We start from the raw sequence: 25,660 nt of genomic DNA, 5'->3' as shown, positions 1-25,660 counted from the left end.
ATAGTCTACTGTACATCCGTCATGCATCTGTGCTTGTCATACCCAGAGATACAGTGATGGGTTTTTGGTGTTTACCTGGCTTTTTAGCTTGACATATACCTTTATGATGCAAATTTATAGCACACATTAAGGAGTGGATGATATATATGGCTGGTATTTGCCTTTTTATACCTCATATCAGATAGTGAAGCTGCCACCTAAATGATGGGGCCTCCCTGTCCACTGCTGCAGGAAAACAGTCTGGAATACCTACATTAAAATTCTATTCTTTTAATTAATCGTCTGTTTTGTGTTTTAAGAATTATTTTTACATTTAAAGCATTTAAATCTGACCGAAATTACAAACTAGCAGATCGTGGCAGCGGCAGACCAGCAACTCCCGTGTCCTGCGAGATAAAATGAGTGACTTTGCCCATGTAGTCTGGCTGTTTTTGAGAGCGATAATCGACTGAATAAACACAGTTTCCAGTCAGAAAAGGCAAAGTAAAGCAGTGGAAACAATCTAAACGTAGCGTACACTGAAACTGATATGTTTTTTTTTTAGTTGGACCTTTTTTAAGTAGCTAATATCCCTTGTTGCTGACTCTGTCCACAACAGTTAAATAGCTTCCATGCTCCCGTTGAATCATGGGTAATGTGTCAACTGATTTTCTGGATTTGCTCAAGGTTTTATGGTTATAAAATTACTTTTAGTGCTCTGTAGTCCTTTAAGTGGTGTTAAAGAAACTGACATGACTTAAATATAAATACTGAGCAGCTATGAATTAAGTTTGAATACGTTGTTTGAATAAATTACAGTAAAGTGTCATATGGTTGCCAGTTGTATTAAGTGTTTTAAGGAATAATACAGGGCTTTCTGTGAAAGCACAATAGATCACATCTTATGTAAGTGGTGCCTCGTCTCATGATTTACACTGACCTGAGTTCATTCTTTACCTTATACTGTAACATCACTATCACGCATTATCCCGGGCTTGATATGTATTTTTAGTGTGTGTGGGTGTGTGTATGAGCGCGCTGTATGGCGCTGTGCTCGCATTTCTAAAATCATTAGGGTCCAGGGGTCGTTGATGGAGCTTCCAGCAGATATCCTGCAAAATGATAAATGGTTTCATATCACTGAAATTGAATTCGGTGGCAATTAATTTATCAGAATGAATAAGGCTGGATATTGTAATTATAATTTGCATGTTTGTGACGTGGGAAAAAACGAATGCCACTAGAATCTCCACATCTCAGCCACTTGTACATCTGCTTCTGACTGCCTGCACATACAATGATGCCCTGCCCTTATATTTGATTAATAACGTCACATTCGAGAAGGGATGTTAATGATTAATCATTAATTGATTAATTAATTAATTAATAATTAATTGTTGAATAAGGACACTTAAACTTAAACTTAAAACGAGAAAAAAAAAAGAGAAAATAACATGTCCACAGATAAACTTTGGACAGCACTGTGTGTATGACTGATTTAATGAGACACATTAGACAGAAGTGCTAATAAACAGCATCTAATGAAGCTTTCATGACCGTTGATGCATGAGCAGCCATTTTGTTGTTGTTATTTTTATATACTTTATTGTGTCAGTGCATTTCTGATCGTTTAAACATTTTGACATATTTATTGACATTTTTGCTTTTTGTTATCCGTCTTGGATTTTGAGGTTGAGGTTGGGGTTGGTGCGTCACAGTTGCAATTTTGGGTTGCACTTTTTTTCTGATTTTTTACATCCCATTTAAACTGGTATGCATGAATTATCCTAAGCTTGATACTTTTTTTTTGGTTTGTTTTTTAAATGTTATTTATAGTGTGTGTAGATGTGTGTACGAGTGCCTGTACACTGCTGTTATTAATTTTTGGTAATCATTAGCAATGTGGATATACTGGTCCAGTGGGTAAAAGGCAGGTAATAGAGCGACCGGAAAAAGACAACATATCTGACGTATGATGGTACAACGATATCTAAGACTGTATCTAGTCTCCTATCATGATATTAATATAACATTGAAAAAAATGCCACTAGAATCTCCACATCTCAGCCAGTTGTACATCTGCATCCAGCATCATGCATGACGATGCCCTGCCCTTATATTTCATCTTTCATGTCAAGTGGGTCACCATATGGTCACAGGGCCCCGCCAGAATCTCCAATGTTGGCGGTCATGTCAGTTAAGACCACGTGGAGTGACCCTAATTAGTCAATTAGCCCACGAGGGGCGCCCTAACGATGTCCGAAGCCGCCACGCAACTCAGTGTGCACGCACATAAAAAAAAAAAACGCCACTGTCCAGCCACTATTGTTTCACTGTCTGTGTCTATGCAGCCATTGTTGAAAAAGCAGCGAGCCCCCCCCCCCTTCTCCTCCTCCTCCTCATCTTCTTCATCGTCCTTTCCCTCACTATGTTCTTTCATTGATCTCCATTGTCTTGATTGGGAGTGACAAACCGTGGGGGCCATCTGAAAGGTTGCGTTCGTTACTGGCTGTTCGTCGTTACAAGACACACAAACATTCCTACAGACATGACGGGGGAGGAGAGAGGGGGGTTTACATGGCCACACGCAAACACACACACACACACTCACAGTCACACAGTCACACACTGGAGGACACACACATATTCTCAAAGTGGTCCCTGGAGAAAACAGACATGCCTGGATACAAGGAAGGCTGCATTCCAATACACTTAGAAACACACACTACCAGTAAAAGGGAAAAACAATTCCCACAAACACACACACTCTGACACACACGACACTGCAAACTTTGGTCCACATTAACATTTCTGCTTCTCTCAACCCTGCTTTGCCATGCTGTGCTATTTCCAGGGAGACACACAAACACACACACACACACACACACTTCCATACACACTCCCTGCTGTCTCACACACACACACACATGCTTACACACACACTTCCAAAACCACTCTTTGTCCTTTCATGTCATGTTGCTGAGCAGTCAGAGACACAGAGATGAGAAGAAAGGAACGAGGTCTGCCTGAGACAAAACAAACAAACAAAAAAAACATCCAGTAGAACATCCAGTCTCATGTAACTCGGCAACAATTACACGATGAGAAGAGAGGACGCGTTTATTTGTGATTTTCAAGTGGAAGCTGCCAGACAGGAGAGTTGACATGTTACCAAAGAAACGGACTTCAAGTAGCACCTGCGAGTGTCACAGTTTGTAGTACCACTTTCACGACAAGTTTCTGATAGTTTTCTAATTGTGCGGGGAAGAAAAAAAAAACACAAAGCCTTAAAACGCCGCATGCTAGACTGATTTCTAAAATAATTTAAATGGATTTCTGATCAAATCTGCCCTGACAGAAGTCTTTAAGAGGGGTGATTGGAACTCTAAAAGCTGTTCTTGTGAAGTGTATTCAAAGGCTTTCAGTTAAAACTAATTAATTAGTCTGACCACATCTAGAGGTAAAAGTGTTACCTTTTTCTGAATGGCCGCACTCAAACCTGGGGCAAAAGCCTTTTATTGTAGACCGTTTTAGTGCTGATAACATGGTTACGTCACAGTGTTAGCTGGAGTCAAATCAAGGAAAAACTGGAGGCAAACACAAATTACTAGTTGTAGACCACATAATCAAATGAAAAGGTCATCTTGCTCTCACACCTGTTTTCCTTATTAAACAGACAAAATGCAACAGATCACCTTCTGATTTCAAGTTTCTCTCTTTAATTAAAGAAAATCTAGGTTTAATTGACTCTTCATTTAAACTCAACAGACAGAAAACACCAAAAACGTCCTGGTCAGTCCTTCCACTGTGATAACAATCACTAATTCTAGTTTGCTCAACAGAAAAAAAAAAGAGAAAAGGGGTCTATAACCTCCTCCTGACTGCATCATACTAACTGCCTGATCTGTCTCCATGTGCTCTGTCTTTTCGTGTATCTTTGTAGTCTCAAGGTGATGAATCGTACAAATGGGGATAACGATGCACCCTTTTATACAGTTTCTCTTCAAAGGCATTCATGATGTTGCACATGAAAAGTGACAGAAGTGGCCGTGTGAGGAATGAATAAAGAGATGAATGTCAGAGAAAAGTCCAGATCCTGCACACTTTATCACCTCAGCACACAGGTCTGGTCAGTCTCTGCATGAGGTGGACTGCGGTTGTCAGATTGTCAGTTTGGGAAAGATATCAAGGTTGTTGGATGCAGCGCCTCACTTCCAGCTTTTGAAAGGTGCAGAGCTGTGCAATAGAGGTGACAATCATATATCACTTTGTTCAGTTAAGTTCAAAGATATACAGTCACTGACTTTGTAATTCGTTCCTGACAAGTGTGAACCAACTTTGACATCACCCACTGGATTGTAGACTACTGTTTTTAAGCCTTGTGGATGTTGCATCTTTTTTTTGCAATCAGAGCATGCACTCTACAAATAAGAGCGTGAAGCTGGCGGGTGACATATTGCAACTTGGACAGTGTTTGGTTTTGGCTCATCCATTCAGCAAGAAATAATGGCCTGCCTGGCCACAAAGTTTCTCATTTTATAGCTATACACTGTGCTACAGTATCCTTCTAAAACATTTTAGGCAAGAAATAGGCAATGTAGTGACAGGAACTTGATCCATATTTGAGGAATACTGCTGAGTTTTACAGTTTGATCAAAGTTTCAGGAGGCTCTATTGGAAACAAGTCACATAATGGCAGCCACTAAGCTGCGATCTTTCTCGTATTGCAGGTCAACAGTATGCTAAGGCATGGTTCTAAATCATGTTAGAAAGAGAGAGTAAGAAGTAGGCAATGCAGTAACAGAATCTTGATTCATATTTGATCTGCAATGTCTAATTTTTCAGTTTGATCTGAGTTTTGTGACGTGGGCCTTGTTTCATTCCTGAGAGATGCTCAGTGCCACATAAAGCCAACTTCTGTGCTGGAGCTTCTGCATATTTAATTATTTAATTGTGCCACTGCTCTGGACTTTTCAAATGTTTTAAAACCAAAGCGGTCAAACCCCAATATTAAAAAGAATCATTTTGCAGGGATTGTGACACAGACAAAAGCCACCTCTTTCACAATATAAGTCTATGGGGAAATAGTCTTTGTGGCCGCAGTGTGATGTTGTCATTACAGGGTTGACGGGGTGGTGCTGTCATTTCAAAGTGGCTTCAAAGCCTGGCGCAATTCCTGGGAGCCTGCTATAGAAGATTTGGATACTGTTTAATGAGATAATGAATCAAGTATTCTGACTCACCAGATGCACACTGCTGGTTCAAGTCCTGCCATGTGTTGGTATAAGTCCTGCCTGTGTATTTGTCAAGCTAGACCTTTCTCCTGCGCTGATGGCGCCGTGAAGAGAGGTCTGGCTATGCAAGACTGTAAATCAAGTGAGAACAGGGTCATTTTGACATAGCCGTACTATTGGACTGCTTTTTGAAACCAGCGGCGTCACACCCTGCTGGCAATTCAAAAGAATGGAGGATTGAGGCACTTTTGCACTGACTTTACTTTTTAGAGCCAAAAGCTCCATCCACTTATTTATTATGTTGTCTATAGTTTCAAAGCTAAGTGGTCGTGTCAAATGCACTCTTATAAATACAACAGTAAGTGAACGCATCACATTCTGGCACCCTGTCTTCAATTCAATTGCATCTTCAATCTGTTGCTAGTCCAAGCCCTCACATTCAGTTCAGTACAAGTCTAGCCTATACAAGCACTGCACACAACTTTTTAGAGGCTTTTAATGAGGAAGCAACAAATTCTGAATTACAACTAAGCCGACAATGGTGCTTTCAGCCACAGGTAAAAGCTACCGGTTCAGTCAGTGACAATTGTTACTCAATACAGTCAAAGATTTGAATGTACAATGCAGTCAGAGGTTCTTCAATAATGAATAAATGTGCTGAACATATGCAATGGTGAAATGGTCCGTCCGTCAAGAACATTGGGTTGTAAGTGTACAGTGTAAATGTACATCTGGTGAAGAGCTGGACCAACATGGTACAGAATATAAAGTTTATGATACTGTCAGACTGAGAGGAAAATAGATAATATCTGGTCTCTATGGAGCGCTACAGCCATGACATATTGGAGGCATCTCTCTGGTTCCCTCTACAAAAAAACAATTGTTAACCACAGACCTCATTTCAGGCAAATAAAGAAAAACCCACTGACTTACAGATGAGGGAAAAAGTGCAAAAATGCCAACTTCTGGGTTTTAAGACTCATTCCTGCAGCACTCTATAGTAGGGGTGCAACTAACAATAATTTTTCTTGTTGATTCTTTTCTTGATTAATCAATTAGTTGTTTGGTCTAGAAAATGTCAGAAAATGGTAAACAGTGTTGATCAGTGTTTCCCAAAGTCCCGAAATATCCTGAAATGTTTTGTTTTACTTTCAAACAAAGGTGTTCAGTTAACTGTCATAGAGGAGTAAAGAAACCAGAAAATATTTTGGCATTTAAGAAAGTGGAAACAGAGAACTTTGACTTTTTTTTTTTTTTCTTAAAACCGTTTTTAAAAATGATTATGAAATCATTGCAGATATACTCTATTGGTCTAGGTCTTTTTATTTTGTTCATGTTAAAGACAAAAAGAAAACAGTGCAATGGTATTTCAATGTAAATGCCCTCTGTTGTAAAACCTCTATAATAGTCTATTAAATGAGAATTGTACATCCTTTCCCTTCCTAAAGGAGAATCTGGGCGTCATCCATCATTTCAAAAGTGTTTGTGTACAGACAGTGCTGCCAAAACCCTCTGAAAAATACAGCTCTATTTATTTATTCTACAAGCTCATCTTGGACATTGGACAGTTTATGTGTTGCGCTTCACTAGCTGTTGATTTTGGCTAACGTCATCCATTAGCTGCCTAACCTCATACTCTCTCAATTTTAAAAAGCCCTCTTGATTGAAAGCCCTGCGTTTTGTTTGTGCCACGGGGTGACATTTCCGTTGTGCTCTGCATTTTCCAGAAGAAACCTGCTGTCTGTTTGCGTTTGTCGGATGGACCTTGAAGCAATACAGAGAGAAAGAGAGAGCGGCAGAAGTGTGTGCATGTCTGCGTGTTCACGTGTGTGCGTGTGGCGATGGACGACAAGGGCGACTCCATTTCTTAGGTCAAGCTTCGGGTCACCTCGGTTGCCCTGGTAACCCCGTTCTGGCTGGGTTGCTTGGCAACAATCCTCTTTTGTTCCAAATGATTTAATTTGAAGCATATCTTCCCTCGTCACCCTTGGCTCACTGGCTCACCCTTCTCTCCCTCTCTCCTTCCCTCCCTCCGTCTCCTTCTTTCTCCCCCTCTTCCTTCATCCTCCTCAGCCTCTCTCTGTCGCTGAAGCTTTAGGACGATTCCCCTTTTTCTAATCTCGGCCCTTCCCCGGGCATCGAGAGCCCTATCCTTCTTTTGCCTAGTGCATAAGTCGCTGCTGTTATCGGAAGGTTTTACAAGTGGATAGGTGTGTGTGTGTGACAGAGTGTGTGTATATGTGTTTGTGCAGTTTGACAGTGGTGACTTTGCTTGCCTCTGTGTGTCAGTTACATATTTCTGAGCATGTTATAGAGCGGTGGTTCTGAATCAGGGGGTCGAGACCCCCAAGAGGGTCATGAGATAATTTCTGGGGGTCACCAGATGGTTGTGGAAAATAAAATAGTGTGGGAGGCAGCGTGGAATGAGAGCCAGGAAGTAGCTCTCAGCGACATCAGTCCCTTGATGACATGCAACATGAGAGACAAGCAAAATACAGCTAGCCTCAAGAAATGTCACTGCCAACTCAAACCAGTAGTTAAACTCTAAACAGCTCAAAAATCATGAACTAAATGTATATACACTTAATGGCATACAAAAGAATGGACATGTTCTGTAAACATTGTTCTATTATGTAATTGCTGAGCATGTCACTCCAAAACTGTGGGCATTAATCTGCTACTATAACATCCTGCAGTCTTCTGGGAAGGCTTTTCAACCTGCCTGAAGGGATTTACTCCCATTCAGCCACAAGAGCATTAGTGAGGTCGAACACTGATGTGGGGCACAAAGTGAAGTGAAGAACTTGACCGTACTTTTTGCTCAGGGGCATTTTCATGTTCAAACAGGAAAGGGCCCTCCCCAAACGATAGCCACAAATTTGAACCACACTGCAGCACTAAGATAAAATACACAAGGCTCTCCACACTTGGGATATAGTGTATGACTTGGCAAATTTTGTAAATTCACATACAGGTTTTGGGAGGGTTACTTTAAATGTGTATTCTGATATAATTATTAATAGTCAGTAACCTAGTATAGTATTAAAGTAACATATCTTGATTATTTTCTGTTACGTTTGGACCACCTCAATACCAAATATGGTGACATTGTTTAGACTACTATAATGTTTTATCTTACTTGTAAGGTTTATTAATTGTTTTTCTAGTTATTTCTTCATTAGTTATACACAATTGCCTAAATGTAATTTTTTAAGGAGGCCCATGCTATTCACACTACACTCAAACTTAAAGTAAAGTGCAGTCTAAAATATTTTTGAGTACTAGTAGTATCTACAGGTTAGCTAGCTAACTTGATTTTTGTATTGATAAAATTAGCCGTCAGTCGAGTCCTTGGATGATGACAACAATTTCGCAGGTTGAAGACAGAACTGACACTGCTCTGTGACGCATAACTGCAATGTTCTGGTCATGTGATACCTACTGTGTCAAGCTTATTACAATCACCACAAATTTCATTTTTAAGGTTTGCTTAGATCTATCAATACACCTAAGGATCAGCACTATCACGCACAAGACAGGAAGACAGCCTCTGATTGGTCGACAGACTCAACCCAAGACATGTTGGGATTGCTCATGGGCGGCTAACTAATGCTAACAACAACAACAACTTTTTATGTTGGAAAACAGATAAATAATTAGAGAATACATTGGGTGTTTGATTTATCATTACAGATTTATTTTCCATAAAAGCTGCAGTTCAAGTGCGGATTACAAAGCTTCTGAAAGGGACATGATCACACTGGAGCAGACGTTGTAAGGGTATGCTAGTGTTAAAGGAATACAGTTAACTTTTTTGCATCGTAATTATTCTGTTACATGTACTGCATTCTGCCTGCTCACATACAACCTGAGCTAATGATCAGTGCAGCTGTGACCTGCTGTTAAGCTTTATATCAAACATAACTCTTCATACATGAAAAAACCTTGTGAATTAACTTTGTTATTTTTTAATCACAGTTTGTTGAGAATCATTAATCTAGATAACAGAATTTGGTGGAACACTAACATCATCATGATACGATTCCTCTGAAACACAAACAATTATATTGAATTATCACCCAGAGTGCACGTCAATTTCATGCTTATGTAAGAGTGTGTGTGTGTGTGTGTGTGTATGTGTGATTGTGATACACTCATGTATTTCCTAGAACAGAGGATAAACTTTTTCCAGCCTTCTTGTTAATTGTTGTTTTCGAAAGATGGGTGTTGTCTATGCAGAAAGCGAGAGAGAGACAGACAGTGCAGGTTCTGAGGCTGCCTATAGTGGGTCCAGCGATCTTCGTAAAAAGGGCAGACTTCTGGTAATTGACTTCTCATTTCTTTAAGTGGCCTATTGGCAGGGGCAGTCAGTGCATTTGCCAAGGCATTAAAGATTTCACTCTCTTTATCTTCCTGATGTGTGTGTGTGTGTTGGTGCAGATGGACAGATAAAGCTCAGTTTTCTTTTTTCTTATCTAATGATGATTTCTGATGGGTGAGGCTCTTAGGATCTGTGTGCATGCTGGAGCAGTAAAGGGCTCCTCTCTTTAAAATCAAAACTATCTCTTTGTCTCTGTCTGTGTCCAATCGGTTCATTTTTAAAGAAGCTTAGCTGGCACAGCTGTCAAATAATGAACAATTGCCAAAGTAGTTTACAGAGCATTACCATACAAGCAAGGTATCGCAACACTACAGAGATGATTATGGAGCTAATTATGATGTAACAGTAGCTGCTTAATGGTCTCAGTATGAAAGGCATATCTGATTATAAGGTTCAGATTTTTTTTAAAGAGTTTTTGGTCACTCTAATATTCCTCCTGTCCATACTTCAACTGAGAAGTAATTCCGTCCAAACCGGACTAAAACCTGACCTTGGTCCGTCCAAAAATGCACAGAAGTTCATTTAAAGTTGATATGAAGTTTCAGCAGTCTTAGGTTGCCAAACCAATTGTGCGTTTTTGTTCTGACAGCTGCATGGATGTTTATTGCTGGTGTTTTGTCCAGTCACACTCCCCTCTACAAGACAGTGCCAAAATCAGGAAATAATGCAGAACAAGTCTTATCACCAGACAAGAATATTGATGGGTGATTGTGCAAAAACACGGATTACGTTCAATGCAAACAATTCTCACTTTCTGCACCATCTGCAGCAAATAAACCATGGTGATGGCATGGTGAAGGCAAGGAAACAACAAAATGGGATTAAGGAAAGATTCTGGTTAATAACAAGGTGAACATCAACATTGGCCTCCTGCATGAAGGTCAAACGTCCACACCCGTTCTTTCTGCGTCACTGCAAATACGACACACTCCAAGGACAATTAAGTGTATTTTATCGTATCTTATGGATTCGTATCTTGTGGGGCTGGGTATTGGTATTCGATACCTTTAAGGTATCAACCAAAATCACCCAGTGCCAAGAAACGTCTCCAGTCGATATGTGCAATTGATCCTTTGTGTACCCAGATCTATAAAAAATTACTGTTTGTAGTGATTGGCTGTGAGCAAAATCATGCAAACATTCTTGTGTTCAATGCAACTTGTGATTGACCTGTGGCATAATAATATAAATGCATCAAGTGTGGAAGGATTATTTCAAGAATGCTTCTAGTGACATAATGGGTATCGCATTAAGAGGAAAAAAGGGTATCAAATGAAGCCTGTATCATAATTTTTTAAATGATACCCATTCCTTGCATCGTATCGCATCGTATTGTATCGTATCGTATCGTATCATAACGTATTGTATCAAATTGTAATGTAACATAGATGATCATACACTCTTTATTGCACTGGCACTGTTGATGTTGGATATAATTGTGAGTTGCAGAATCGTCCAATATGGTTGCAGGTCCTTGATCACTGGGCTATGCAGAACCTGCCTCACAGGATATTTTGTTTGAGTGGGTTTGACATTGGTAACAATAATTTGCAATTCCAAAAACCAGCTGACATGCAGTGAATCTGAGGCTTTTGGGGGTTTGGAGTCCTCAGTCAGTTACCCACCTGGCTTACTTAGCAATCCAATCATGCCTGCAATTACCGGGTAGTATCCTTCCTACCTCAGATCAGCACGGGAACACATAACAAGGAAACACAAAGAGCCCTTTTCCATCAAAAAAACACTCTGATGCTGTTCGAGATCCTTCGTCCTATCCAGTGAACCAGCCCACATTTCCACCAGTTTTGAGTGGGACCACTGTAATCAAGGATGTCATGAATAGAGGCACAACAACAACCTGTTGAACATGACATGCCCACTTTGGTTCCCAAGGAAAACCTGCTATCCTTTGGTTCCAGCTGAGAACCAACTTTTCAGGTTCCTAACCAGTTTAGTTTTGGTGGAAACTGAACGGTTCAAAATTTAGTGCTTGAACTGGGCCAGTTTCATGTTGATGGGAAAAGAATTTTGTGCTAAAAAGACTTAAACTTTGGAAGATACCCTCTTGACTTGTCTAACTCAGGCTGCTGACGCGTTATATTAACCAGCTGAACTTGAGAATGAGGATAGCAGATTTTGTCCCCCATCACTTACAGTGAAATCGCCTTAGAGGAAGATCACTTCAGACCCATATGGAGAGGAGGGATGAATGATTAGAAGAACCGATAACTCTTTCAGTATGCTTATTGTATTAAGATAAACTACAAAAAGATGTGAACCTGTCCTTTGACTTTTATCCGCTCACTGTTGCACTTTCTTTCCACTCCACTTCTTCTGTCAGCATCCCTTTTCCATCCTCTGTCTTCTTTTTTTTGACTTTTCTGTCTTTCCACTCTGTTCTGCTTCACTCTGTCTCGCTCTCATTGTGTTTTTATGCTCTTTCAGTCTTTTCGCCCCCTTTCTAAGTCACCCTGTCATCTCTCCTCATTGGTCTCATCTATCTATATATGCTTATTTCTGCCACGTCCTTCGCTCACCTCTCACTCTCCTTCCCTCCTTCTTTCTTTCTCTTTCCCTCTGTTTCTCCCCTGTGCTTTCCTCACCGCCCCAACTCTCTCTGTCTTTCTTTTCCTGGCAAATCATTATTCTTTTTCTTTTGTCAGCAGTGATGCTGCTGCCCTTTTCTGCAAGCTGAACCCCTCTCCCTCCTCTCCCCCCACCTCCTCTCTCTCAACCCGCGCGCTCTCTTTTCTTTCTCATAGCGCTGTTCCAGTGGCAGGGTGGGGCGGTCGGCTTGGCGCCTCACTGCTGCTGCAGACACACTGCTGGGCTGTGGTGGTAGTGATGTGTGTGTGCGTGTGTGTCGGGGGGGGTGTAGCTGCTGGTGGAGGATGAGGACGAAGAGGTGGAGAGGGATCGTCTGAGCTCTGAGCTAACTATGTTTGACAGGCAGCCGAGGAGGGGTGGTGTAGCAGGGCTGCTGGAGGTAGTTGGAGGGGGGTACTTATGGGAGATGGGTGGGGGCTGTTTTGGTCTCTCAGAATCCCCTGCAAACCCTGAAAAAAAAAGGCGGGCTGGAGGGAAAAACTAAGGGCTAAGGACTTTGTTTGTATTAAGACAGCAGACGGGGGTGCTTAAATCCCAAATACACAGCCCAATCCCAACCCCCCTCCACTTCCCCACCCACCCACCCCCCTCACAGATTATCAGTAATTTGTTCTGTGCCCTCAGATGATGGTGACAGGACAACAGAATGAGTAGTGCAACAAGCATTTCTCTATTAAAGGCTGCGAAGCCGCAAAAATCAGGCGGAAAACAAAGCCTTTCGCTACACCCGCTCCGTTCCACACTTCACAGGCCAAAGAAGTGTTTGTTTTAAAGTGAAAATGGGATGGGGGGGGCACGGATGGGTTTCACGTTGCAGATGTTTTGGTTTTTCTTGGCATTCACTGGCATTTTTTGACTTACAACAGGCGTGAGAGAAGGATAAAAAAAAGAGGTTAGAGGTGGGCAGAAGGGCACACACACATTGATAGATACACACCCACTTACCCAGGGGGATGGGTAGTAGACGGGGACAGCTGGGCATAGATAGATGGTGTGGGGGAGGTTTCTGGGTGTGTGTCTTTCCGAATGTGTCCTCTGTGTGCTTTGTGTGCATATGTTTGCATGTTTGCTTTATGTGTCTGACTGTATCTAATGTATTTTTAAGCACATTCATGTTACGTTTCCATGTCGTTCCATAAGTGTGGGTGTTGTTTGACTAATATGTCTTCCTGCATGTGTTTATGCAAGTGTGTGTATGCGTGCACATTCCTGTGTATGACTCAGGGGGCGTGTCACTATGCTTGCACTGTGCGCGAGTGGATGCCTCTGTGTGTGTGTAATGGCCTGTATCATACCATGCCATATCAAACCGCACACTGTTGGCTGAGTTTCCCATCAAATGTGTACAGCATCAGCAGCACTGAGACACATGACTCTGTCTGTCACACACCATAGCACAGTATACTCTCTGTGCAGCTGCGCTAGAATGTGGATACACACATACGCCAACACACACATGCACGCAGCCTCAACCACATGCAGATAAAAACCATCTCATAAATCACACAGATACTTCATCCCACACACTTGTGCACAAACAGATAAATTCCTCCCTGAAAAACAAATACAACTGCAATGAGCACAACCTCGCACATGCTTGCATGCAAACAGATCCACACAAGCTTTGATAATAAGCTCACACTTGCACACCTGAAAATATGTGCACATCTGATAATTACCGCCTTGCAAAGCAGCTACACCTACACGCTTAGGTGCAAACACCTTAAAACACACACCGCATACACACCCAACACATGCACAAGCATGTGGATAATAACCTCATCACAGCAACACACACACTTAGCCCAGACCCACATGCTGAAGGTGGTGCACACACACACACACACACACACTTGTATTACAGTAAATAAAGTTCATTAACCCGCACTAATTAGCAGCAACACAGTAAAGCTTCCCTGGGAGAACAAAAAAAGGAGGGAAAGAAGGAATTAAGGATGGCAAGGAGTAAATGAGTTGATCGGGAATAGGGGAGGAGGAGGAGGAGGGGGAGGACGAGGCTCGACAGAAGGGCGAAGAGGTGAGGCAGGACGAGAGGAAACCGAGGAGGACTTCAGGGCAGATGGAGAGGAGGAGGGGGGAGAAGATGGAGGGAGACAGATGGAGGAGGAAGGAAGAGACGGGGTGAACATGGAAATGGCCAAGGTGATTTGAATTTTTCACTGTTTGTTCTTTTTAGGGAGTGAAATGTGAGGGAAGATGTTTTTATTAAAGGAATAGTTTCATATTTTATGAAATATACTTCTTGCCTAGCCTTGCTTATAGTAAAGACTGAAAATGAGGGCGAAATTAAAAAAGAAAACACCTCTCAATATTTCTAAATATGTCTTATGATTCTGACTGTATAAATAGTGGACAGAGCTTCTGTGTCTGAAAAGTGAAGCCAAAGCCAATGCAGAAGTACCTTAACCCTACATTTTTTTCTAATGGCCAAATGGGGACAACTCAATTGGTTGCAAAAACAGGTCTGATTGTATGTAAGCTTATGAGAAAATGACCTTACTTCTCACTTGATTTAGGACCTCAGTAAACAGTTTCCTAGTGACTCTATCATCTCAGTTGTCAGTTTCATGTCTTCCTCCAGACAGCATGATGTTTATTTTTTAAATTATGGTCCCATTTATAGTAACAGAAATAGAATAGAAGCAGGGTATATTTTACAGTAGCCTAGTTAGGATAAATACTTGTTACAAATAGGGCCTTGAAGGGGAGGGTGTGATGAGCTGTTTTCTATTTTGCCACTTAATCCTACATACTGTTCCTTTAACAGGACAGAGCACCATTATACAAGAGATGTCTGTAAAACCGACATGACTCCTCATTAAGGTTTTATATTTGCAAAACCTTCCCAAAGCTTAGAAAATCTATTTTTATGTCCATGACATCATCCCAAAGCAAAGTCTATGTACTGAGCAGGGAAGACCAGAGAGAAAAATAGTGAGGAAGTGAGGAATCACAGGGCTGGCAGCCAATGAATATTTTTGTTATCAGTTAATCTTAGGAAACAGTGAGACAGCCTTTCAGAGTGTTCTAGAGCCCAAGGCCAGTCAAATGTCCAATTTTCCAAAAACGAAAGACATTCAATTTGCAGTAATGTTCGACCAAGAATAGCAACAACGTTCTCACATTTGACAACCTTGAACTATCACATCTTTTGTTTAAAAACTGACATAAAAAATAATTTAATTTTCACAAGAGTTGCTGATTCATTTTCTGGTCATCAGTTAATCAACTAATTGTACAACCCTTCCAGGAGGCTTTGGCTTATGCACTGGGTGAGCAATTTTCATTCAAATGCATGGGCGTCGTCTTGGAATCCGGTATCTGGCTCTTATAATAAACCATGGGTTGTTTGCCAAGAAATAGCTCCAATTAGATGTTTTCATGTGTCCAAAACTTTGGACTTGATCCTAAACGCAGGGTGTGCGAAGATTCATTTAAAAAGAAAAGAAAAAGAAAGAAAGAAAAATCTGATTCTAAAGAAACCTGAAGGTAGACATGATGAAAGATGTGGGGGACTCAGAAAGTCAGAGAAAGAGGTAATGAGCAACTGTGGTCAGGTATTCCATCAGTACTCCCCATATTAACACACACACCAGAGACCTGAAACTACAAAGTGGGACCTTCTTGAGTATAATTTGCAGCCTCAAATATTAGGATTTGAGTGGCCCTGAGAGGACCTCAGCCTTTAAGGGTTCAAGGACATTTATTATCATTATACAACACAGGGTTTTATGACAAAATTAGAGTTGTAGTTCCTTCAAAATACACACAAAATACAACATATTTTCAGATGATTAATTCAATTCAGACTGGAAGCAAAAAGGGTAAAAATATAAAGCAAAATAAATGCATATATACCTGCACACCCAGGAAATAATTCATTCGTTTTTTTGTTTGTTTGTTTAGTTTTGTTTTTGCATTTGGTTGAATGTAAACAGCAGCGGGATGGTGATGATAATATGGTTGACATCTTCACATAAAAAGTTCAACATCTGACTGTGTTTGTGCACGAAGCATCATGGATGTAAACGCAGTCCTGTCAGCTCACGTGATCTGCCCTTCAGGTGCAGTTTTAGTCAGTTATTCAACCCAAAACCACAAATTGTCAGTTTTACTGTTCCTGAATAAACAAACAGGGTGTGTTTGTTGCTTCTCAAAAGAACTTTGAGTAGTGAGTACTTTGTTGGTTTATTTTCTCGTCACCTGTGTCCAGTCTTTGTGCTAGGTTAAGCATGACTTGACTGCAGCTCTTTATATAATGTGCAGACATAAAATGGATATTGATCTTCTCATAAGTCTTAGAAAGAAAGTAAATAAGCCTATTTTCAAAAAAGTGTTGAAACTGTTTTGTAAATTTTTCCTGAGTCTGTCATAATTGGAGGGCCCTCGAGCTCCTCACACTTCCTCTGTTGTCTCACTGGCTTCTTCTCTCCCCACATTCTTGTTTTTTCACGCATACTCGGTTTCCCGCCTTGTTTTATCGCCCACCCTCCTCTACATACCCTTATCCATCCATCTTTCTCCCCCCCTCTCTCCCTCAACTTGCTATCCCAGTCAGCCTTCTACCTCTGCGTTCTCTCACCTTGTTGTCAGCGAGGGAAAAGTGTAAATTGTGTTGCTTTAAATACCCGTGTCTTCCTCGGGCTTACAGCTCGAGGTGGGGGGGAGTGGAGGAGTGAATGTAAGGAGAGAAGAAAGAAGAGCAAGCCACAGTGTTTAACTTAACGTCTGCTAAGGATAGATAGGTCTCTCCTTTCATTTTTGCAGCTCGGGTGTTTAGCCTGACTTAACCGTTTAAACTCTGCCTGAACTTAATTTACCCCCCCTTTAACTTCGCTCTTAAGTAGCTTCAAAGGTAAGAAGAACAGCTGTATCTGTATCTGAGGCTTATAGGGGGTCATATGCGACTGCCGAGTGACTCTGTGGTGTTTGTGTAAACCAGTTGGGACCAGCGACGGATGGTTGTTGTGCCATTAGGGGAGTTTGGATGTCTCATTAAATTTGTCAACCACAGAAACTTTTGATGCCCACTGCAGCTAACCCCACCCATCTCACCACATGACTGCTTACAGTTGTTTGAAATACTGCAAAAAGATTAATACATTATCCAGATGCAGTTAAATTCTACCCACACAGTGCTCCAGCTAAATTAAACCCAACATATATTTGATTAATATTTGACTGATAGCGTTAACAAGGCAACTGCCATGCTGCTCATATACTGTACAACATTAAGTGATTTGTATGCATTAGTGGAGCTTTAAATTTAAAATGCAGAGTGCAGTTTAATTATCTTTAAAACATTTAGGCTGCCTGTTAAATAAGAGTTAGATTAGCCTTTATTTATTAGATTGCATTAATTGATTTAGAAACTTTGTGTAACCTACTACATGCAGTGTTGTGGCCATTGAGTGCCTTTGGAGTAGATGGGGATTACATGAGTGGTTTGAAAGAACTCCAGCCGTGGTAATGAACAAGATACAAGTGCTGTCAAGTCAAGTGACAACTGCCTTCACTAGATTTTTGAGGTATTAGTCAAACTCAAACTCTTAAGTTTTAAAATAAACTAAACAAAGTTTTGCCGACGTGTAATCTTGTGTTGAGATAATTTACTTTTCTTCTTTCAATAAACTTGTTGAGTTTTTGAATTTTAGAAACTTCCCAAAAAAGGTATTTCAAAAATGTCATGGTTTTGAATTTTGTTGGACATTTCCTGTTTTATTTTGTAGCCTTGGTTCTCCCTTGTGTGTCTTTGTTTTACTTCCTGTCTTTGTCTGGTTTCCCACCCTTTTGATTGTCATGTGTTTCACCTGTCCTTCTCACCTGTGTCTCATCAGTTTAGTCTATTTAGTCCCTGTGTTTCCCGGTGTCTTTGTGAGTTTGTTGTTGTCTCCTGCGTTGATGTCCTGAGCCCTGTCTGTGTGTCTTCATGTTTTTGGATTTGTTACGTTCTTGGAGGATACCCACTTTGTTAAAGTAAGCCTGAGCTTTTGTTTGTTTGTTTGACCTTTTGTTTGCAATTAAATCCTTTTTTGAGCTCTGCTTCCTCTGTCCAGTCTGCATTTTGGGTCCACTCTTTGTTTTACTGGTTCGCTCAGCGCATTCATAACAAAAAATTGTTCACAGTGATCTGTGAAACTGATTTGTCATTATTTTAGTGCTTGAAAATTAAATGGTTGCGATTGAAAGTGTTACATTATTAACCAGTATTCACTTTGACTTTAAATGAGTTTATTCAACAATTGTTGATATACAATTTTTGGCGGTGTCTAAAACTCAAAGATTCAAGTTGATCTAATTTAGAAAAGTAAATTATCTCAACAACACATTAGTTGATAACATTTTTTCAAAACTTAAGAGTCTGAGTTGGACTTAAAACTAAATACAGATTGCCATGAAATGTTGAGTTTTCTCAGCTTTCATTTTTCTAGCGTTCAGATACATGTGGTTTATAAAATATGTAAAGAATGTAGACATTGAACAACCTCAGTTGTAGCAAGTGGGCCATATGACCACCTCTTCACCTGGGAGACCTGGAAGAGGACGGGCCACATAATGAAATAAAGAGAGCAAAAATGAGGTAGAAAGAGAGGAGAAGGAAAGCTCACACAGCTGGGAGGCATGTGGGAACAGAAACAGAATCACAAGGTTGGAGAAATGCTGCAGTTATTAGAAAGTTGTACTTTCATCTGCAGAACAAATGTGGGCTGTAAGTGCTGAGGTTAAGAGATTCATTCAGACTGAGACAGACCCACTAAAAGGATAATGATATCAGGCCTGAACTAATTTCAAAACAAGCACTAATTGAAAGTTAAGGCAAACAAATGAGTTTTTAAGTTTGGATATAAAGGCCTTACCAAAGTCAGGCTTTGTGGATTGGATCTCTTATCTTCCAGGCAGCTTCTCACTTATCTAACCTTCAGGCCAGCACTGCTCTAGATCAGGGGCCTGCAACCTATTAGCTAAAAAAGGGGGAAATAAATCTGTCTGGAGCCGCAACTATTAAGTTCTCTCTTTCCCTTAAAGACTTTTTTTGGCAAACATAGCTTATGGAGACTCAAGAAAACGAGCCACCATTACAATTTAGAGGAAAAGACACCGAGCCATAGACACAGTCTTTGATGCTTATTTTAGTTGATGAAATATTAACACTTTTTGGAAATTTGGTGTACAACATACTGCAATAGATTTTTGTTTTAGTTTACAAACTTTCTGCTGTCCTTTTGAGATAATGTACTGTTCTTCCTTACATAAATTTATAGCAAAAGTTAAAGTTAGAGAAACTCAAAGGTTGCAGACCACTGCTCTAGATCAATAATTTGAAATGAAAATAAAATATGCTGAAATAATCAAATAATAACAAGAGAAACAAATATGTAGAAATTACGTTTGTCATGGGCTTGATCCTATTTAGGTCTTCTGGATCTATCAAAGGGTCATTATTTATTACAAGAGCAAGCTTTGTTTAATTTGAGGTTGTTTCCAGTTGCAGATCCATCGTTTCCAAGGACTCTTGATATTTCAGGCAGAATTTTGAAAAAATGTGTATAATATGATCCCTAATTTACCAAGAATTTCTCCATTTGATATAATGCCAAAACCATATGAAACATGACATTGTGGGCTTGAATATTTTACTCAGTGTAAGTAATATACCAATGTAATATCATGATAGGGCAAGCAAATGTTGTTGCAGTGCAGAAAAATATTTTGTTAGGCTAAATATTAGGTGTATAGATTTGTAAAAAAATATGTCCACTTAAAAGGCAGATGTCTCCCCAAATTCTGCTTGTTGTTGCTGAAGAGTCACAAATTAACAACTGAAAATGTTTGACCAGCACAAATGTCGCTCTGAGCCTCAAACAGGTTGTTCTTGGTCAGAAATGCCAGCAGTCTGTTGCAGTCAAAGATAAGACACAAGTTTGGCTAACTTGTCACAGCTCATTGTGGTTGGCTTGTTGACTGATGCACTGGGACAGCCAATTTACCCAAAGTGTTCGTGCCAAGTAGAAGAGCTCTTGCGATCAGCCGCAAGAATTAGCCCAAGACGCTATTAAAAGAGACACTAATCCGTGGTGCACTTGACCACACATTCAGTCCTCAGCCATCACGGTGCTTAGGAAAACTAACCACAAGGTCAGGGCTGCAGTAAAACACCACAGAGAGCAAAGGAGCGACTGACTCTGACACGAAAGGCTCTGGAAGTCTCTGAGTGCTGAGTGTTTTAATACTGAAATGACAGCTGTTATGGCTCTGTCTAATCTCAGCACAGAAGCAGACCTACGTTTCCCAGGTACAAAAGAAGTACACTGAAGTAGACTTAACCCAATCTGAAAAGTGGTTTAATACATACTTACAGTAGAAAGAAAAGTTGTTTTTTTTAAAATACAGTATTCATATAAAAAAGATGTACTTAAATATGTTATAGCTGTCTCAAAATAGCACAGTCATGTACACTTAAGTGTACATTGAATCAGGTGAATTAGCTTCTCTTGTACAATCAAAGGTATGTTTAATTACCAGTTATTTAATAATTTTGTAATTTATTGTAATGCAGGTGATTCCCCATACCTCAACACAATAATTTAAATATGGCAATATCAGAGAACAATAGAGTATACAATGCTTTTGATCCAGTATGTGTGTTTGGCTTAGACCAGAACTGCAACACCAAGAAATTTGTTTTCATACACTCTTTCAATAATAACATTGTTTATCTTAATGTAGACTTTTGTTGCATGAGTTTGGTTTTGTTCAAATTTAATGATAATTTGTTGGAGTCAAACCACATTTTTAATCTGCTCATTTCTGATGTGACCACCTCCAAAAGCTGCTGTAAATTGTCCCCAGAGCAGAAGTGTCATCTGCAAATAACACAAATTTCAATGTTTTTGATATTTTGCATATGTCATTAATTTACAAAACAAACAATCTTGGCCCTAAAACTGACCCCTGTGGGACTTCACAAGTGATGTCCAAGTATGAATATTTATGTTCACCAATCTGCACAAACTGTTGACGGTTCCCTATATAGATATTCAGCCAGTTCAACACAGTTTCTTGATTAACAAGTCGTGATCAATGGTATCAAATGCCTTTTTTTCAAATTGAGAAATACCCCAATTGCATATTAAGTTTTGCAAATTAAGTTTCCTGTAGTATACTTGTTTTTTTTTACCTGGGGTTTCTTCTTGCACTAATAACTTTCCGTTTTCTGAGATGCTGAACTGTCTGTCCAACTTTAAAACTACAGAGGAGAGATGCCCTCAGTTCCTGCCTGCTGCTCTGAGCTCATGTAGTGCAAATGTGTGTTTTTGATGCTACATGCAGTTAGTTTGCTCGCCTCCTCTTCTGCATCCTCTCTTTGCGTGTCCCCCCCTCTTTCATGTCTTGATGGGAGTTCCGCAGAAGCACACTTAAGCAGATGTTCTTCCTGCAGAAAAAAAATCAATTCCACCGCCGGTGCAAGGATGTGATAACGCTCCACACCGAATATAAACCTGTCTCCCGCTTGACAATTTGGTTCCAATTAAACTATTTATACACGCCATATTTTCAGGGGTGAGGAGACCGCTTTGAGGCATATCTTCTTATGAGATGTTCCTTCCATTGGCTTGGTCTTGTCATCAATTATGCCACGTTTTTGTTTTGCTCGAGATTAGGTTGAGCGAGTGCTGGCACGTTTCAAAGCAAGCAGGAAGGGAGGGGAGCGCAAAGCATGGCTGCACTGTAAAAGTAAACTATTTGTTTTAACTTAAAGTTAGTGTCTGGGCTGCCTGAAATTATTAAGTTGACTGAATTTGAAAAGACAAGTTGAATTCAATTTGTAATGATTCAAAACAAATAAACTTCTTTCTGGTCAAATATACAGTATATATTAATTGAGTTGTACTTGACAAAACATGTTTAATGAGCTGGAGCTATTAAGTTGAACCAACATCTGTTCAGTCACACAAACATTACAAAAAGTTAGTGTCTGCGCTGCCTTAAAATTTTAATTTGACTGAATTTGAACAGACAAATTTAGGTAATTTTATAATGATTAAAAAAACAAACTACTTCTTTAGTCAAGTAAATGTTAATTCAATTTTACTTGAGAAAACAGGTTCAATAAGCTCATGATTGTAATTTGACCCAACAACTCTTCATACAGACTGTCAAACATTACAAACAAATTTGACTCCTTTCGCATTTTCTCATTTTGTCATATGTTCTTCAAACTTTAAAAAAGACAGGTCTCTAGTCTCACACAATGCATGCTGGGAAGTCTGTTAATATGTTGACCATGTGTCTTTAAAAACTTTAAAATCTATACAATCATTCAACCCATCCTTTCGAGTCAAAATACTTTAAGTTAGACAAACTAATGTTTATAAGTTCTGAAGTGTTCTTATAATAAATACTAGAAATTTTAAGTCTAATTAACTTGAATAAATAGAACGTGTATATTTATCTTAAAGGGACAGTTCACCCCAAAGTCAAACATACATATTTTCCTCTGTTTTGGTTAGTTTCTATGGTAGAATTTACTGGAACTACAACATGAAGGTACTTACAACAATGTCTGTGGATTATCTTGAGTAACCGGGCCATGATTTCTGGAAAATAGACACTGCTTTTGCCTTTCAAAAGCTGAGTGCCATTTAGGCCCATTATATTCAAGAGAAGGCAGACATCTCTGTGACGGATATCTCCAAAAAATCTGCAAGTCACATCAAAACAATCTCGATGAATAAATTGCACTACTTGTGAGACGAAAGATGTGTATTTTTGATTTTGGGATGGACTATCCCTTTAAGTTAATGGGAAAAGATTAGCTGATTCCTCTAAATTCAAGTAAAAGCGCCAGAGTGGCCATGTTTAACGTGACTTACCATGAAGAGGGGCCCGTGTATTTTAGTATACATCTCTTGCTCTGGTTCACGTAATCGTCTGCCACCCTCGCTGAATGCAAAGAGCCGAATTAGCCTGCACCATCACCCGTTATCAAGGGGCTGCTGTTAAATACCATAATTTGAGCCAATTTGAATACTGTTACACACCCAGACGGTTCACTGTTCAGTGGTTTTTGTGGTGTTCCAGCTCTGGCTCCAGCCTTTCGAATCCCTTCATTATGCTGGGTCATTTGTATTCTCTTTCTCTTTCCCTCTGACCTGCTCATTTCCATAATGCCTGTCCCGTTTGAGCTTGTTCTGTACCAGCCGATACATATGCATGGCGTTAAAAACTGACACAGATATTGACAAAAGAGGGTTACAAAGCTATTAGAGGTATGAGACAGTGCTCTTGTTGTTGCTTTGACCTGTCGAGAGCCACTGCCTGCCGTGGTCTCTTCATCTTGGCTGGTCCCTCAGGTCTTGCAGTCTCTGGGTGCCAGGGCTGCTCCTGACTCATCGCTCTTACATTGGCCTCGCAGACATACAACCAGATAGCCATTTGTCTGCTTTTTTGTCCCTCTGACAGCATGTCCGCGTGTGTGTGTGCATTCTGTCTTTGCTTTCAGAAAGACAGATAGAGATATATAGATAATCTGACAAGCAGAGAAAGAGATGGGCGGGGGGAGATAGAGAGAAGGAGAGGGAGCGAGGCGAGTAATGCATTTTGTGGGTTTATCTGATTTGTGTGTTGGTGTGTGCTACTATTTTTGCTTGTATTTTCATATGAGCATCTCTTTTGCCTCTCTATCGCTCTGTCTTATGATTTTTCTCCCCCGTCTCCCTCTCTTCTGTTGCCTAGACGACGACCCCTTGCAGCCAGTGACCTCAGATGAGACGGTGTCCGTAGGGGGCACAGTGACACTGACCTGCCGGGTGGCTGAGAGCGACAACTCCTCACTGCAGTGGTCCAACACTGCACAGCAGACCCTCTACTTTGGAGAGAAGAGAGGTGAGAGGGAGGAAGGGATGGCGAGAAAGTCTAAGTGCAATCATATTTCCTACAGCAGAGGTTTTCAAAGTAGGAGGTGGGCCTCCACAGGAGGGCTCCAAACAGTTTCAGGGGAGGCTCAGTGAACGGAAATGAGAAAATTATATATTAGTTATCAAAAGGAGATCACATAGAACAGCTTAAATGTGTGTTATTTGATTAAAAAGACAGCGCAGAGATAAAATATTATGGAATTGTACTGTTTTTGCCACTTTCCTGCATTCAGAAACTACTAAATGCCTTTGGATAGACCTTTTCTGTGTATTTGTTGTAGTCTGAAGTTATGTAAAACAGCAATATTCAGCTATTTGTCTCACATGTTGAGTGTCTTTGATATCAAATAACATAGTCGTGATCTCATAGAATCCCAGGAATTGAGCGAAACTAGGCAAATAAACTAAGGAAGGCGACTGCCTTTTTCAAAGCTTTGTCTGAGGGGAGGTCAACCGTCTCAGACTTTTAAATGCCCTTGTCCTACAAAATATACTAAATATGACTAATTTTCTTTGCCAAATATGTTTTGGAGGGAATGACAATTTGTAGAGAAAAGTCTTTGCAGATTATGGCCCCATGCACATGTCATTTCAGATGTTACAGATCTGTGTAAAATCCAGATGCAGTTTAATGCTCTTTTGTTTACACTCAACTAACTGTATGCACATTCCTGTTGGCCATATTGTAAATCTGATTGCAATCCGTTTATGGTTTCCCAGGCTACAAATCAACATAGACCCTACTACAGACCAGAAGAATGACTTCTGCACTTAGTTACGGAAATGAACGGTAACAGCAATAGCATCAAGTGAGCTAATAAACATTCTGTAAACTAGTGCAAGCATGTGAATGAATCACATTTATTTACTACAAGAGAGACAAAAGTTCAATATTCTTCATTCTTTCACACTCCACCCTCACGTTCATACAGATCAGTGCTCTCACACCTACACAGATCATTGAGTGGTAAAACCAGTCCAGACCCAGATAAACGCTACAACAGCTTGGTGAGCCGTCTGTGTCATCATATGTGTTGAAATTACCGCAGCCGCTTTTCTCTCTGTCGTTGACAGATACAGCGGCTTATTTCGGTGTAATTTAGTGTCACTTTAGCTGCTGTTATCACGAGGGAGAGACTGTGTAGTGGCTACTTCTACAGACTGCTTACTGATGTAGTTCCAGTCGGGAGGAGTGAAAATTATTTATGCATCTTGGAGAGACAGATTTACACCTTTTCAACATCTGGCTAAAACGAGTCGTGAGAAATTGGAATTAAGTCTTAAATGCTTCTTAGATGCATTTACACTTTTGAGATCAGACACCTACACTCTTAGTAATAAGGTTTCTGAAGGGGGTTCCTCCTAAAAGGCTGAGGTTCTACCCCAAGCCCTTTGCTTCCAAAGAACCCCTTTTTGAAGAAAGGGCTAGTCAAGGGCTCTTTTGTATGACTAAGGGTTCTATCAAGAACCCTTTTCATCCAAAGAATCCTTTTTAGAAGAAAGAGTTCTGTAAGAATTGC

At 40.2% G+C, this 25,660-nt stretch overlaps 1 protein-coding gene across 4 annotated transcripts in view; it reads left to right on the top strand.

Moving 5' to 3' along the window:
- The window catches only part of cadm3 (cell adhesion molecule 3), a 128,482-nt gene that overhangs the window by 30,254 nt on the left and 72,568 nt on the right, over positions 1-25,660 (top strand). For all 4 annotated transcript variants that reach the window (XM_084731646.1, XM_084731645.1, XM_084731644.1 and 1 more), the window contains exon 3: positions 23,959-24,108. In XM_084731646.1, the coding sequence (XP_084587772.1) occupies positions 23,959-24,108 (150 nt within the window). The remainder of the gene's footprint in view (positions 1-23,958; positions 24,109-25,660) is intronic.

Source organism: Lutjanus erythropterus, chromosome 12 (genome assembly GCF_056507025.1).
Source record: "Lutjanus erythropterus isolate fLutEry1 chromosome 12, fLutEry1.hap2, whole genome shotgun sequence".
NCBI classification, from domain to species: domain Eukaryota; kingdom Metazoa; phylum Chordata; class Actinopteri; order Lutjaniformes; family Lutjanidae; genus Lutjanus; species Lutjanus erythropterus.
This window is presented reverse-complemented; position numbering and strand designations above follow the sequence as displayed.